The sequence below is a fragment of the Manis javanica genome, chromosome 6 (assembly GCF_040802235.1).
Source record: "Manis javanica isolate MJ-LG chromosome 6, MJ_LKY, whole genome shotgun sequence".
NCBI lineage: Eukaryota > Metazoa > Chordata > Mammalia > Pholidota > Manidae > Manis > Manis javanica.
The window spans coordinates 119,206,342-119,221,168 of NC_133161.1; the positions used below are offsets into that span (position 1 = coordinate 119,206,342).

At 36.3% G+C, this 14,827-nt stretch overlaps 1 protein-coding gene and 1 long non-coding RNA gene across 8 annotated transcripts in view; one reads left to right on the forward strand and one right to left on the reverse strand.

The window, feature by feature from the left end:
- DYNC2H1 (dynein cytoplasmic 2 heavy chain 1) overlaps positions 1-6,221 on the reverse strand; it is a 347,628-nt gene extending 341,407 nt beyond the window's left edge. For all 7 annotated transcript variants that reach the window (XM_073239362.1, XM_073239361.1, XM_073239364.1 and 4 more), the window contains exon 1: positions 5,884-6,221. In XM_073239362.1, the coding sequence (XP_073095463.1) occupies positions 5,884-6,078 (195 nt within the window). In that variant the 5' untranslated portion in view covers positions 6,079-6,221. The remainder of the gene's footprint in view (positions 1-5,883) is intronic.
- Positions 6,222-6,284: 63 nt separating this feature from the next.
- LOC140849985 (uncharacterized) lies at positions 6,285-14,514 on the forward strand. The gene is made up of 2 exons (XR_012132576.1): positions 6,285-6,376; positions 11,673-14,514. It is a non-coding gene; the product is annotated as an uncharacterized lncRNA (long non-coding RNA).
- The last annotated feature ends 313 nt before the right edge of the window (positions 14,515-14,827 follow it).

Here is a 14,827-nt window from a genome sequence, read left to right on the forward strand (position 1 = left end):
GACTTGGTGAAGGGGGGAGCCTAGTAAACATAATGTTCTTCATGTAGTTGTAGATTAATGACACCAAAACTAAAATTAAAATTTAAAAAAACACACAATGAGATATTAGCTGACACCAGTTAGAATAGCCACTATCTAACAAGAAATAACAAGTGTTGATGAAGATGTAGAGAAAAGGGAACCCTCTTACACTGCTGGTGGGAATGTAAATTCATGCAGCCACTGTGGAAGAAAGTATAGAGGTTCTCAAAAAACTAAAAACAAAATACCATACACACAACCCAATAATTCCACTTCTGGACATTTACCCAAACAAAACTGAATCACTAACTTGAAAAATATATGTCCTCCTATATTTATCACAGCATTATTTACCATAACCAAAATAAGGAAGCAAACTAAGTGTCCATCAATAAATAAATGGATAAAGATATGGGATATACACATACACACACACAAAACGTAATATTAACCATAAAGAAGAATGAAATCTTAACAATGCAACAACATAGATGGACCTCCAGAGTATTATGCTAAGTGTAATAAGTCAGACAAAGACAAATATCACATGATTTCACTATATGTGGAATCTAAAAAATACAAAACAAGTGAACAAATAAAACAGAAATAGATGGACAAACAGAGAACAGATGGGTGCTTGCCTTAGGGAAGGGTGATAACAAGATGGGTGAAATAGTTGGAGGGAGAAGATAAAGAGGTATAAACTTCAAATTATAAAATAAATTAGTCATAACTAGATAAACCCCTAGCCAGACTTAAAAAAAGAGAGAATATACACACATAAAATCAGAAACAGAAAAGGAATTGTGGATAAAGTGAAGGTTCCTGTGGCCAGGATACTCACCGGGCCCTGGTCGGCTGGCTCACTACACATGTATGGGCCATATGTTGTTATTGACTCTATATAAAAAGCTCTGCCCAGTGCTCTGGGCGACACAGTGAGATGGCTGCAAGGCTGCAGGAAGAGCAGAGACAAGACTGGAGTGGTGGCAGTACCAAAGACAGAGAATGAGAGGCTGCAGGGGCAGAGACACCCAGAGGCCAAGACTGGCTGGTTGCAGGCAGAATGGCTCTGAGTGGATGCGGATTGACATGCCACCATGGAAATAAAGTTGGGTATAACCCTTTCACGCCAAGAACATTCTACTATCATTCCCATTTCTTTGATCACATTGAATCCATAGTGAACTTGTCCGGGGCTGAAACCCATTGACAAGACAGGAATAATCACAAGGGACACCACAGAAATACAAAGAATTATTAGAGAATACTATGAAAAATTATATGCCAATAAATTGGACACCTAGAAGAAATGGACAACTTTCTAGAAACATACAACCTTCCAAGACTGACCCAGGAAGAAACAGAAAATCTGAACAGACCAACTACCAGCAATGAAATCGAATTAGTAATTAAAAAACTACCTAAAAACAAAAGGCCTGGTCCAGATGGCTTCACAGCCATCTACTTGAATTTTATCAAACATTTAAATAGAAGTTAACACCCATCCTTCTTGAAGTATTCCAAAAAGTAGAAGAGGAGGGAATACTTCCAAACTCATTCCATAAGGCCAGCATCACTCTAATAACAAAACCAGACAAAGATGTCACAAAAAAAGAAAATTATAGATCAGTATCTCTGATGAATACAGATGCAAAACTCTCAACAAAATATTAACAAACCCAATCCAAAAACACATCAAAAAGATCATCCATCATGACCAAGTTGGATGAATCCAGGGATGCAAGGATGGTACAATAGTTATAAATTGAAAAATATCATATATCACATCAACAAAAAGAAGGACAGAAATCACATGATCATCTCCATAGATGCTGAAAAAGCATTTGACAAAATTCAACATCTATTCATGATAAAAACTCTTAACAACAAGGTGTACAGAGGGCAAGTACCTCAACATAATAAAGGCCATAGATGACAAACCCACAGCCAACATCATGCTTAATAGAGAAAAGCTGAAAGCTTTTTCTCTGAGACTGAGAACAAGACAAGGATGCCCACTCCCACCATTCTTATTCAACTTAGTACTGGAGGTCCTAGCCACAGCAATCAGACAACACAAAAAAATAACAGGCATCGAAATTGGTAAGGAAGAAGTTACACTATCACTGTTTACAAATGACATGATATTATACATAGAAAACCAAAGACTCCACCAAAATACTACTAGAACTAATAACTGAATTCAGCAAAGTTGTAGCATGCAAAATTAATACACAGAAATCTGTTGCATTCCTATATTCTAACAACAAATTAGCAGAAAGAGAAATCAGGAAGACAATTCCATTTACAATTGCATCAAAAAGAATAAAATACCTAGGAATAAACCCAACCAAGGAGGTGAAAGATTTTTACTCTGAAAATTATAAGACACTGATGAGAGAAATTAAAGAAGACACCAATAAATGGAAATCTATCCTGTGCTCATGGATAGGAAGAATTAATATTGTCAAAATGGCCATGCTGTCCAAAGCAATTTACATATTCAATGCAATCCCCATCAAAATACCAATAGCATTCTTCAATGAACTAGAACAAATAGTCCTACAAGTCATAGGGAACCACAAAAGACCCCGAACAGCCAAAGCAAACCTGAGAAAGAACGACAAAACTGGGGTATTAGGCTCCCTGACTTCAAGCTCTGTTTACAAAGTCACAGTAATCAAAACAATTTGGTACTGGAACAAGAATAGACCCATAGATCAATGGTCAACTAAAATACGATAAAGGAGACATGAATATACAATATGGCAAAGACAGCCTCTTCAATATCTGGTGTTGGGAAAACTGGAATTAAACCACAATGAGATATCACCACATACCAGTTAGGATGGCCACTATCAAAAAGACAAGAAATAACAAATGCTGGCGAGGATGTGGAGATAAAAGAATTCTCCTACACTGTTAGTGAGAATGTAAATTGGTGCAACAGTTGTGGAAAGCAATATGGAGGTTCCTCAAAAAATTAAAAGTAGAAATACCATTTGACCCAGTAATTCCACTCCTAGGAATTTACCTGAAGAAAACAAGATCTCTGATTTGAAAAGGCATATGCACCCCTATGTTTATCACTGCACTATTTAAAACTGCCAAAATATGGAAGCAACCTATGTATTCATCAAAAGATGAACAAAGAAGAGGTCGTACATATACACAATGGAATATTATTCAGCCATAAGAAGAAAACAAATCCTACCATTTGCAACAACATGGATGGAGCTAGAGGGTATTATGCTCAGTGAAATAAGCCAGGCAGAGAAAGATAAGTACCAAATGATTTCACTTATTTGTGCAATATAAAAACAAAGCAAAATGGAAGGAACAAAATAGCAGTAAACTCATAGACACTGAGAAGGAACTAGTGGTTAACAAAAGGGAGAGGCTGGGAAGAGTTGGAGGAGAGGGGGAAGGGGATTAAGAGGCACAATAATTCACAATCACTATATAGGTTGGTCACAGGGATGGTGGTACAGCACGGAGAATACAGGTAATGATTCTATAACATCTTACTACATTGATGAACAGTGGTGACCACACTGGAGGGGGTGAGGACTTGATAATATGGGAAAATGTTGAACCACTGTGTTGTGTCTTTGAAACCAAATTAAGATTATATATCAATGATACTTTCATTAAAAAAAGAGAGAGAGAGAGAGAATAAAAAGTGTTATCTCAGATGTGGATAAACTGGAACCCACATAAGAGAAAATGGACTGGTAGTTCCTCAAAAGGTTAAACACAGTTACCTAGGTATATTGAAGAGACATGAAAACATATCCACACAAAAACATATACAGGAATGTTTTTAGAAGTATTATTGACAATAATCACAAAATAGAAACCCAAATATCCATCAATTGATGAATGGATAAGCAAAATTCTATAAATGGAGTATTATTTAGAAATAATCAAATAAAAAGGACTTAATTACTAATACATGTGACAAAATAGATGAACTCTAAAAACAATACTCCAAGGCACTCACAAAAGGCTATATATTGTATGATTCAATTTATATGAAATATCCAGAAGAGGCAAATGTATAGAGACAATAGATTAGTACTTGTTTAGGTCTGGAGAAGGATGGGGGGGTGGGGGGGCACAGTTTTCTTTGGGGATGATGAAAATATTCTAAAATTGATTGTGGTGATGGTTGCAGAACTCTGTGCATATACTAAAGAACATGAAATGTTATACTTTAAACAATTAGGTGACTTGTAAAAAAATGTAAATGTGTTTTATGAATTATTAAACATGTTCTTACTTAAAAAAATATTTAATAATAAATTAGTCATGGGAATGAAAGTATAGCATAGGGAATACAGTCAATAATATTGTAATATCTTTTTATGGTGACAAATGATAACTACACTTACAGTGAGCATTTCATAATGTATGTAATTGTCAAAACACTATATCATACACCTGAAACCAATATAATATTGCATATCAACTACATTACCATTTTTTAAATGCAATGAATAAATTTCAGTGGGATTTACAACAGTCTGGCCTGATTTTATAATCTGTTCAGTACACATCCTCATAGGCCACTGAAGTAAGGCTCTGGAAGGCAAAATCAGGGGATTCTATTCTGAATTATACCACCTATTAGAGAAATGGAGGTATTCAGATTATTACACGGGAAAAAATTACCTCACACAATAAAGAGGCTCAGCAAAACATAAAAGTTAAATCATAGACATGTTTTTAAACCTCTTCTTCCCATGTTCACTCACCTGTAACTGACCCCCAACAAGCACCTAGGATGTAACCTTTGGGCCTTACTTTCTTCAGCCATAAAATGGAAATAAAAACAGCTCCTATCTTACAGAGTTGTGAATATTAAATGAGCCAATACACATAAAATGCTTAGAACAGTGCCTGACAGTGTAATTTAAAAAAAAATGTTAGCTATGATTATCCATGCTTTTTATAGCTTCATAAACTCACCAAGCCTGGCAAAGTGCCTTGCATATATTGAGTTCAAAATAAAAGCTTATTGAATGAAACTGAGTTAAATCCAAGGCTAAAAATTCATAGTGAATGGGGGAGAATGATTCAATCATTCTACAAAAACACACTCAATGATTGTTGGGGGTCACTTACAGGTATGAGTGAACATGAGAAGAAGAGGTTTAAAAACATGTCTATGATTTGTTAACTTACATGTTTTACTGAGCCTCTTTATTATGTGAGGCAATTTTTTCCTGTGTAATAATCTTAAATTTCTATATATAAAAGTCCTGATTGCAAATGTAACCATTTCTTAAACGACCCTGCCAGGAGAGGCAGCGGTGCAATAAATAAATCAATACATCACATACTGTACATCAAAAAAAGAATTTAAAGTTTGTGTATCATTTCACAAAATATTTCAATTCCTAACATCCTTCCCTCGAGTAAATTTAAACTCGGTGCGTAACTCAGAAAAGATAGTATAATTTGTCTCAAAGAACCTTAAAAGGGAGGAGAACACAATTTTAATAAATAATAAGGCAAATATTTTTTTTAGTTGTAAATCAACTGTAGTCTTTAAAATAAACTTTAAAACTTTAAAACTTCACACACAAGCACACACACACAGAAATGAACAGAACTGTTCCGTTCAAGTGTGTGGGCAGGGTCCCTGCCCCACCCCCACCCACCCCTTCCCACCCTCCTTCGGCCAGGTGGGATGCAGGACTGGAAACTATATAACGGAGCACAAGGCCTGCGCAGCTTAAGGCCTCGTGCTCCGGAGAAGAATCTGGCGAGGAAGGCTGGAGAGGGACCCTCCGTCCCTCCGGCCGAGGCTGGGAACGCACAGGGAGGACCGCGCAGGGGTGCAGGGAGCCATACCGTGTTGGAAAGGGAGATTCCGGCGTCGGATCGCTGCACCCTGAGGAGCATCTGGTTCCCATCATCCAAGAAGTTGTTGATTTCAGGACGGTTGTACAGCAGGGGCTGGTCGCCGGGTTCCGACTCCAGTCCAAAGTAATTGTGGGTAGTGGTGAAGATGAAAAGCTTCCGAACGTCCGCGGTTCCACCCGCCATGATTTTAGAGAGAGGGAGGAAGTGGGGAAAGGGGGTTAAAAAGAAGATAGAAGAAAACAGTTGCGAGGAAAGTGATGAGCCGAGATTGCTCAAACCCTGAGCCCGCCCGCTAGGCTGCGGAGCTTCGCCGTTGCCAAGGGCAATAGCTATGGCGACGAAGCACTACGTAGGCGCCGCCGCCGCCGACGCGCAACGGTCGCTACCCTCTCGGGCACGCGCACGCAAAGCTCTCGGGGACCGTCGACCACCTCGGAGATCCTTAGCTGCTCGCCGAGATCATCGATTGAAAGGGTTTAGGGTGAGTTTGTGTCAGGTCGCAAAACCTGCCTTTATTCTCTCTACTGATTTCTTAAAACGCATAATTAGAAGAGCTGCATCTAGTCAAGCGCAGCAGCGTGACCTAGATTTAGGAGGGCTGGGTTCTAATACTCTCTCTGCACCTGCACGTGTTAACAAACCTCTCAGCATCGGATTGCACATCTGTAAAATGGGGAATTCCTAGGTTGCAATGAGAATTTTTAATTTTGAAAATCTCTTTTTAAAGAGGTTGATAAAGAATGGGAGTTAAATACAATGTTAATTTATTTCCTCAATGTTCCTCTTCTCCTGTTGGTTAATTTTCCACCCATTATTTTTAGTTATTATTAAGTATCAGAAAAACTGAACCACCAATTTTTCATCGCAGTCTTTATGTGAACACACAACCATATCTGTAAAATGACCAAAACATAAAATGAGACTTATTACATAACAAAGACAGCCAAACATTGAAAAAATTAAAGATGTTGGCCTGGCTGAGTTATCCAAGCTCAAGCTCACATAGTTGAGGCAAAATTCAATTCCTTGCAGTTGTAATACTGAGGTCCCCATTTCTTCGCTGGCTGTCAGTTGGAGTCGGTTTCAACAGCTAGAAGACGTTGAAATCCTCACTTCCTTCTTCAAAGCCAACAATGGAGATTTTTCTCACACATCAAATCTCTCTTGTGTTTCACATCTTGTAACAGGAAAGGCCCATTCCTTTTAAGGGTGTTTACCTGATTAGATCAGGCCCAATGGATAATATCCTCTATTAACTCAAAGTCAGCTGATTAGTAAACTGAGCATAGGAGTGATATCCCATCTTATTTACAGGTTTCTTTCCACACTCAAGGTTAGAAGGTTTTACAAGGTGTGCCCATCAGGAAGTGAAAACTGGGGTCATTTTAGAATTATGGCTACCATAGACACCATCACTTTTTTGTCATCAATGCAAATGTCAAGTACAGTGAAAAAAGGCACAAAATGATTTACTGGTATTGTGAAATAGTTCACAGACTTCACAGACTCCTGAAAATGTTTCAGGATTCCCAGGGGTCCACTGTTCTACATGATCTCTAAAGTATCTGCATGTATTCTGAACATGATTAAAGGAAAAAGTTATTTTATATTTTATTGATTGTTTTACAAATATTGAGCAAATTATGTTAAAGACAATGTTGGATATGTCTAGTGGGTGTTGTACATGAAAGAAGGATTTCAGAACCTCATTCAGACTTAAAAAGCTGAAACTTTAAGGCATGGTATTTGGATTTCAATCATCAGTATAATGAAATATACTCTAATATGTCATTTAATGATCAACACAAATACTTAATTATATTTACCTCTATACATTTTTATGTGTCCTAGTAAAATAAAAATAATTCTATTTCTTCTGATTCTGTTCCTAAGTCAGTGAATAATCACTAGCCATTACTTCTGGTTCAAATAGGGAACCAATTCTTCTTCAGTGAATCGTACTGAAAATAGGGAGAAATGAAGGAGACAGGTAAGCAAGGGTGTTAAGTGTTTATTGGCTTATAACACAGCTGAAGATAATTCTTTATCTGCACTTCTGCCCTCCTTTCTCCTCCAACTAATCCTGAGCATGGTTGTGAAGGGAGTGGGAATAGGCCAGAAATGTGATGATATAGGGATGATTTTTCCCAGCCTCACTGACAAAGAGAACCAGTAACAGGCATTAGGGAACAAAATCAGACTATAGCATTCCTTGTAGATAATATTTTTTAGCTTCTTTATGAGACAATATAAACATTATGATTCAGTAATTTAAATGTTTTGAATCTTACTGTCTTAATTGACAATATATCTTATTGGTATTGAGGGGAAAGAACTGTGTGGCAAAGTACTTGATTAGCTCTTAAGGTTCTGCACATTAGTTCCACTCACAGTTTATTGACCAGGCAAGTCACATGGTCACGTCTAACTGCAAGTGGTCAGCTAAGTGCAACTGTACCGTATATACAAAAAAGAAAGAACTGTAGAGTATTTGAGAACAGTCCTTCCTAATGGCTAGCATACTTTGCAATGTCTATCAGATTAGGGAAAAAAATATTGCTTGAACTAAGCAAAAGAAGCTACACTTTCTCTTCTGCAATAGTAACCAATAATGTTTTAGAGCGCAGCTGCTCTAGTAATGAACAATCGGTGTCTCCAGCTGACCCTTGACCAACACGGAGTGTGAGCAAATTTTGTTGGTTTAACGGAACTATTGGCTTCTTCGTTGCTCTGGCCTAATCCAGCCCATCCAGACTGCGGCAGACAGGGCAGGTACTCACCCACCCCATTGTCTCACACCAGGCCATTTCACTGATTTACATAACCTAGCAGGCCCTAGGCCTGAGTCTGTAAAGCTGCTTTATAGAAAGCTGCCTTAATGAAGTCTGTTGCAACTGCACTAAATTATGATAATCATTTGTCTGAAGATAGTCCTTTCAGTTTTTAGGGTAATGAAGTATGCTAGTGAAACTGTTTCAAGTTTCTTAGGACAAAAAATTTTCAAAACATATTAAGTAATCTTTCCTTGTATAACAATGCTAATTATTCTTTTAGATGTTTTGGTGCTGTTTTCTTTACAATGGTTGTGATCTTTATTTTCCTTTTATTTGCAGGCAACAGTTGTTTAGATTTGTGAATGCCTTTTAATATTATTTTAAAAAATACATAACCGTTGATGTAAACTGCTGAAGGGAAAGCTTTTTTACACCTGGGTGACTATTTGTAAAGATGTGGACATAAACTTATTTTGAGTCTTATTTTTTATTTATCCTTCCATTTCTAGTTCCATAAAATAGTTGTTGCAATTAAATCAGAGCTTTCTGCTTCACAGCCTACCTTCTTTTTTGGAATAAATAATGTGATAAAATAACCCTCTAACATCAAAGCCTGTTGCTATGAGAACAGAACATCAAAAAAAAAATGGCAGCATCAATTTACTCAGCTCAGGATAAATTTAGAGGAAAAGAAACCAAGTTACAATTCCTATTTTTCAAACATTGCCTGGGTACGTTTAATTCCTAAATATATCTAACAAATACGAAATTTGAAATTTTATAGCATTGAGAAATACACTTACTGAGACTAATGGAAGTTATTCCTATCACGTATCTAGTGTTCTTATCAGGATGGGGCTGTGAGGTCAATGAATACACATTTTGGGGAGTCCTTTATTACAGAAAGAAAAGCGAGTTAAGATCTCCATGTGGTGCACAGGCCTTTCCATCACGTTCAGATGTGGCTCCTCACAGTCCAGCAACCTATAAAAACCAAAAAGATAAGTTACCTGAGCTTCCTGCTAGGCTGAAGCTTTGGGAGCTTGATGGTTGGTTTAAGGCTCAGTCTTTTTTTATCTAAACACATGGTTTCTTTAATTGTAAAATTCTCTTAAAAACTTAATAACTTTCTGATGTATTTGCTTTTGGTTCCATATTCTAAATTCCACATTCTAGTTCTTTCCTACTTATAAAGCTCTAGAATGATTTCTTTGCTTTCTCAAACACTTGCCCCCCTCTTTCAGTTGATGGTAGCTAGCTCCAGGCTATCTGAAATAACAGGTTAGCAAGGTTAAAACCTCCTCTTGCAAAAAGATAGTTTTTGTGTTCATATGTTTGTTTTTTAACTGAGAGCTCTTTTAATGTCTTTGTCATTTAAAATTTTTCCAATTTTATCTTCTATTACTTAAGGTATGGGGTGTTCTTTTCTAACCCTGAAGGGACCTTGATCTCTAGAATTCCTTAGTACCTTTTTATCTTCTAGAAAACCTACTGATTCTCATCTGAACTCCCGTCTTTCCTGTAATATCTTGCCAAAAATAAATAACTATGGCCAAAACATACCACTCTGCCTCCATATATTTCTGATAGTCTCACTAGGCTAATGGTCTACCTTCTACTCACTGGGCACAGTTCTACTAAATATTATGCTAAAGCACACTAGGGATCTCTAGCTAACCAGCCTTCTAATCTGGTGTTTTGCTGCCCAGTGTCTAACTACTTATTCTATACATGTGTATAAGTGTCATGTTTTTGTCACACTATATACTTCCCAAACTTATTATTGAAAAGATAGCATAGTGGAAATGATTTCTTAAAGCCCATAAGAACCCCTAGTGTTTTAGAGCGGCCCAATGCCACGTACCCCTTACATCCTAAAGCAGTGTTATAGAGTACATCAATTGCAGTCTGACTGTGGATATGGTTCATTCAGGGATCCAGACTGAGGCAGTAACCACTACTGAACATTGCTTGTCAGTTGTAACAGAGAGAAAGGAAAACATGGTGACCCCCATGTTGACTGTTAATGGTTCTGCCCTAAAGTGATACACCACTTCTCTTTAAGTCATAGGGCTACACTTGAATTCAACGGGACAGGAATGTATAATCCCCCTGCAGAAGATAAATCCCATACAACATGGGATTGAAATGACATTTTATTTAAGATCCAAGGAAGAATGGGTTCAGAGCAGTTTTACAGGGACAGTAGGGACAAACATAAGATTGGTTTCTGCTTACATCTCACTGTGGCAGATTTTGTTTTTTGAAAATAGTCTCAATGATATCTCTCAACCCACATGTTCTAGAACTATGTCAGTCCTATCAAGAAATATAGTCAATATTAATATAACAATAAATCATCATTGGTTTATTAGTTGTGAGAAATGTACCATACTAACATGAGACGTTAAAATAGTGGAAACTGGGTGTGGATTATATGGGAACTTTCTGTACTATCTTTGCAACTTCTCTGTAAATCTAAAACTCTTCTAAAATAAAAAGTTTATTTTTTAAACAGTCAAAAGACAGAAACAAAAATAAATAAAAATTTAAAAATAAAGTGTAGGAAGGAGTAATAACTCAGCAGAACCACTGACATTGGATGACTTTGGAAATGTCAGGATTCATAAAATTCTGGATGTGAGACGATAGGTAGAAAGCATTGTCTTATATAATCAGTGGCCAAAAGCAGCACTTTCTGCTTGAAATCTATCCAAGAGTACTAAGATTAAGTGCTCAGGAGGGAAATCATATTAAGTTGGACATCTGATTTGCCTTCCAGTATGTGAATACATATCCCAAATGAAGAAAATAAGTTCACGGAATCAAAATTACGGGCAGAGAGTGCGTTGCTTTGATGACTTGCTGCAGAGAAGAAATCTTTTTGGATGAGTGGTAGAGAACAGTTCCTGGTTTATTTTAAGTGTCATTAAGTGTGTTTGAATAACAAGACTGAGTGATGAATATCATACATAGACCTAGCCTTTTATCTTTTTTTTTCAGAGACTTCTACAGATACAAGTAGGCTCCTAACCAGTCACTGCATTCAGCTGAATCTCCAGAATCTCCCAGTGTGGAGGAATCTTCTTCCATTCATCTAGAAGTTGATCTTTTTTTTTTCTTAAGACTCCTCAATGGAGAAAAGACAGTCTCTTCAATAAATGGTACTGTGATAATTGTATATTCACATATAAAAGAATAAAACTAGACCTAGATCTTACACCACTCACAAAAATTAATGGATTAAAGACTTAAATGTAAAACCCAAAACCATGAAAGTCCCAGAAGAAAACTTAGGAACAAAGCTCCTTATGTGGATCTTAGTAATAATTTTTTTGGATATGACACCTAAAGCATAAGCAACAAAATAAAAAGTAACAAGTAAGGATACATGAAACTAAAAAGCTTCTGCACAGCAAAAAAAAAAAAAAAACTGTTGAAAAAGTGAAAAGATGATGTACAGAATAGGAAAAAATATTTTCAAATGTATATCTGATAAAGGGTTAATATCAAAAACATATAAGGAACTGGCACAACTCAACAGCAAAAAAAACAAACAACCCCAAAATGTGCAAAAAACCTGAATAGACACTTCTCAAAAGAGGATATACAAAAGGCCAACAGGTACATGAAAAGATGATGAATATCACTAGTCATTAGGAAAATGCAGATTAAAACCACATGAGATATCACTTCGCACCTTTTAAAATGCCCATCATCAAAAAGACAAGAGATAACAAATACTGGAGACAATGTGGAGAAAAGGGAACACTTACACACTGTTGGGCAGATTGTAAATTGGTATAGCCATTATGAAAAACAGTAAGGGGAAGTCTTAAAAAATTAAAATAGAACTACCATATGATCCGGCAACATTAACTCAAAAAGGTATCTGCACACCCATGTTCATAGTAAGCATTATTTACAATAGCCAAGACATGGAAATAAACTAAAAGTCCATTAATGGATGAATGGATAAAGAACTGTGGTACACACACACACACACACACACACACACACACACACACACACACGACACGTATGTATGTATATATATATATATATATGTATGAAATATTTAGTCATAAAAAACAAGGATATCCTACCATTTACAACATGTATAGACCTTGAAGGCACTACACTAAGTGCAATAAATTAAATTCGATACTGTATGATCTCTTTTTATGTGGAATCTAACAAAAAAAATATCCCACAAAACTCATAGGAAAAGAGATAATATTTGTGGTTACAGGAGAGTGGTGGGTAAGGGGAGACTGGAAAAAGGTCATCAAAGTTATAAATTTCCAGTTATAAGACAAACAAGTACTAGGGATATAATGTACATGATGACTTTAGCTAACACTGCTTTATGCTATATGTAAGATGGATGTTAGCTGAACTTACTGTGGCAATCATTTCACAATATATGCAAATCAAACCATCATACTGTATACCTTGTTTATTCAGTAATGTATGTCAATTATTTCTCAATAAAACTGGGGAAAAAGTACAGTTCACTGAAAAATGAACTGTGTGAAAGACACAATGAATATGTAGTATTATGTATTTACAAGTTGGCTAAGGTATAAACTTTTCTATGGAGAAGGGAAACCCTATAAAATCTTATCTTCGAGTGACTAAAAGGACAGAAAACTTCTTTTCTAGAAGTGGTTTTTTATCGTCAGTGACCTATGAACTAAGAGACAATTATCTGCTCCCCTCTCTCACATCATAAACAGTAGAGAAGGGACATGATAACCATGTAAATATTCCTATTTAGAAAAAAATGGAAGATATGCAATAGTCATTGGTCCATAGCAATGTTAGTATCCTGCTAGACAGGCATTACCCTTTACCCCTTGCTTAGGCCTTGTGTTTGCTCTCTTTAAAGATATCTCTTGTCTTCGGAGATCTTTGTCTACATCCTCTATAGATTTTTATTCCATTTCCTCTGTTGTATTTGGGGAAAAGGATGTATAGCTTTTACAGCTCATCTTGAAGAAACAAGCTTGATTATTTCTGTTAGTGTTTTGGGTTTTTTTGTACTTTTTATATCAACTTTACTGGCAATAATCTTCGTACAATAAAGGGCATAGTTTTAAATGTATAATACAATGACTTTTAACAAGTATATACCACCACTTCAATCAAGACATAAAATACATCTATTATCCAAAAAGTTCCTTTGTGCTGCATTGCAGTCTTTCCCCTGCATCTCTACTCCATCCTGTCCTCAAGCATCAGTGATATCACTTAAAAGTTTTGCCTGTTCTAGAACCCATCAAATATTCAGCAAGTGTTCAAATTTCCAAATGTCCTGTAAATGTTACAATACTGTTTAAATTGTTTGAATCAAGATTCAAATAAGAACCACATATGGAAAATGACTGATATAGCCGTTAAGTATCTTTTAAAATTTCCTTCTTTCTGTTTCTAATAATTTGTGGAATTTTCCTGTAGATTTTCTTCTGAATCTAGATGTTTTTTGGTTCCATTGAGTGTTAACATGACCCTCTGTCCTCTACTTAGAGATGGTATTTCTTTTTAAGAGACTTTAGATACTTGACTTTAAAGACTTCATCTTACTCAGATTTTATTTTTCAGCTTCATATATTTTTAATTTAGTTGAAGGACTACAGCATTCAAGAACATCATTCTTGCAAAAGTAAAGAGAGAACTGAATAAGCAAAAGAGTGATATTTATTGGCTCATATAACTGAAATTTCCAGATCATGTCATGGATTCAAGGCTTCTTCCATAAAATCATGTCTTGGTTTTTTGTCTTTCTGCTTGATTCTGGTCTCTTCTGAGTTTTGGTTTCATTCTCCACATCCTCTCAGATTCACACCCCTAGGAAATAAAACTGTTTCCAGATGGTTCAGTTTCAAGTCATTGGCACTGATTGGTCTGGCCTGGGTCATATGTCAATTCTGAATCAATTAATGGAACTAAGGAAATATGATATTCTGATTGGTCAGACGAGAGTGCCAAGGTGGAGGGAGTCTCACCAGAACCACGTGGACTGTTATTGAATTTAAAGAGAATTTAGTCCTCTACCATCACACTTGTTCACAGATGTGAACTTATTTTACATATATATTGACCAAAACTATTTTCTACTATGTAGTCTTTAGATGCAATAACCTTTATAAACAGTA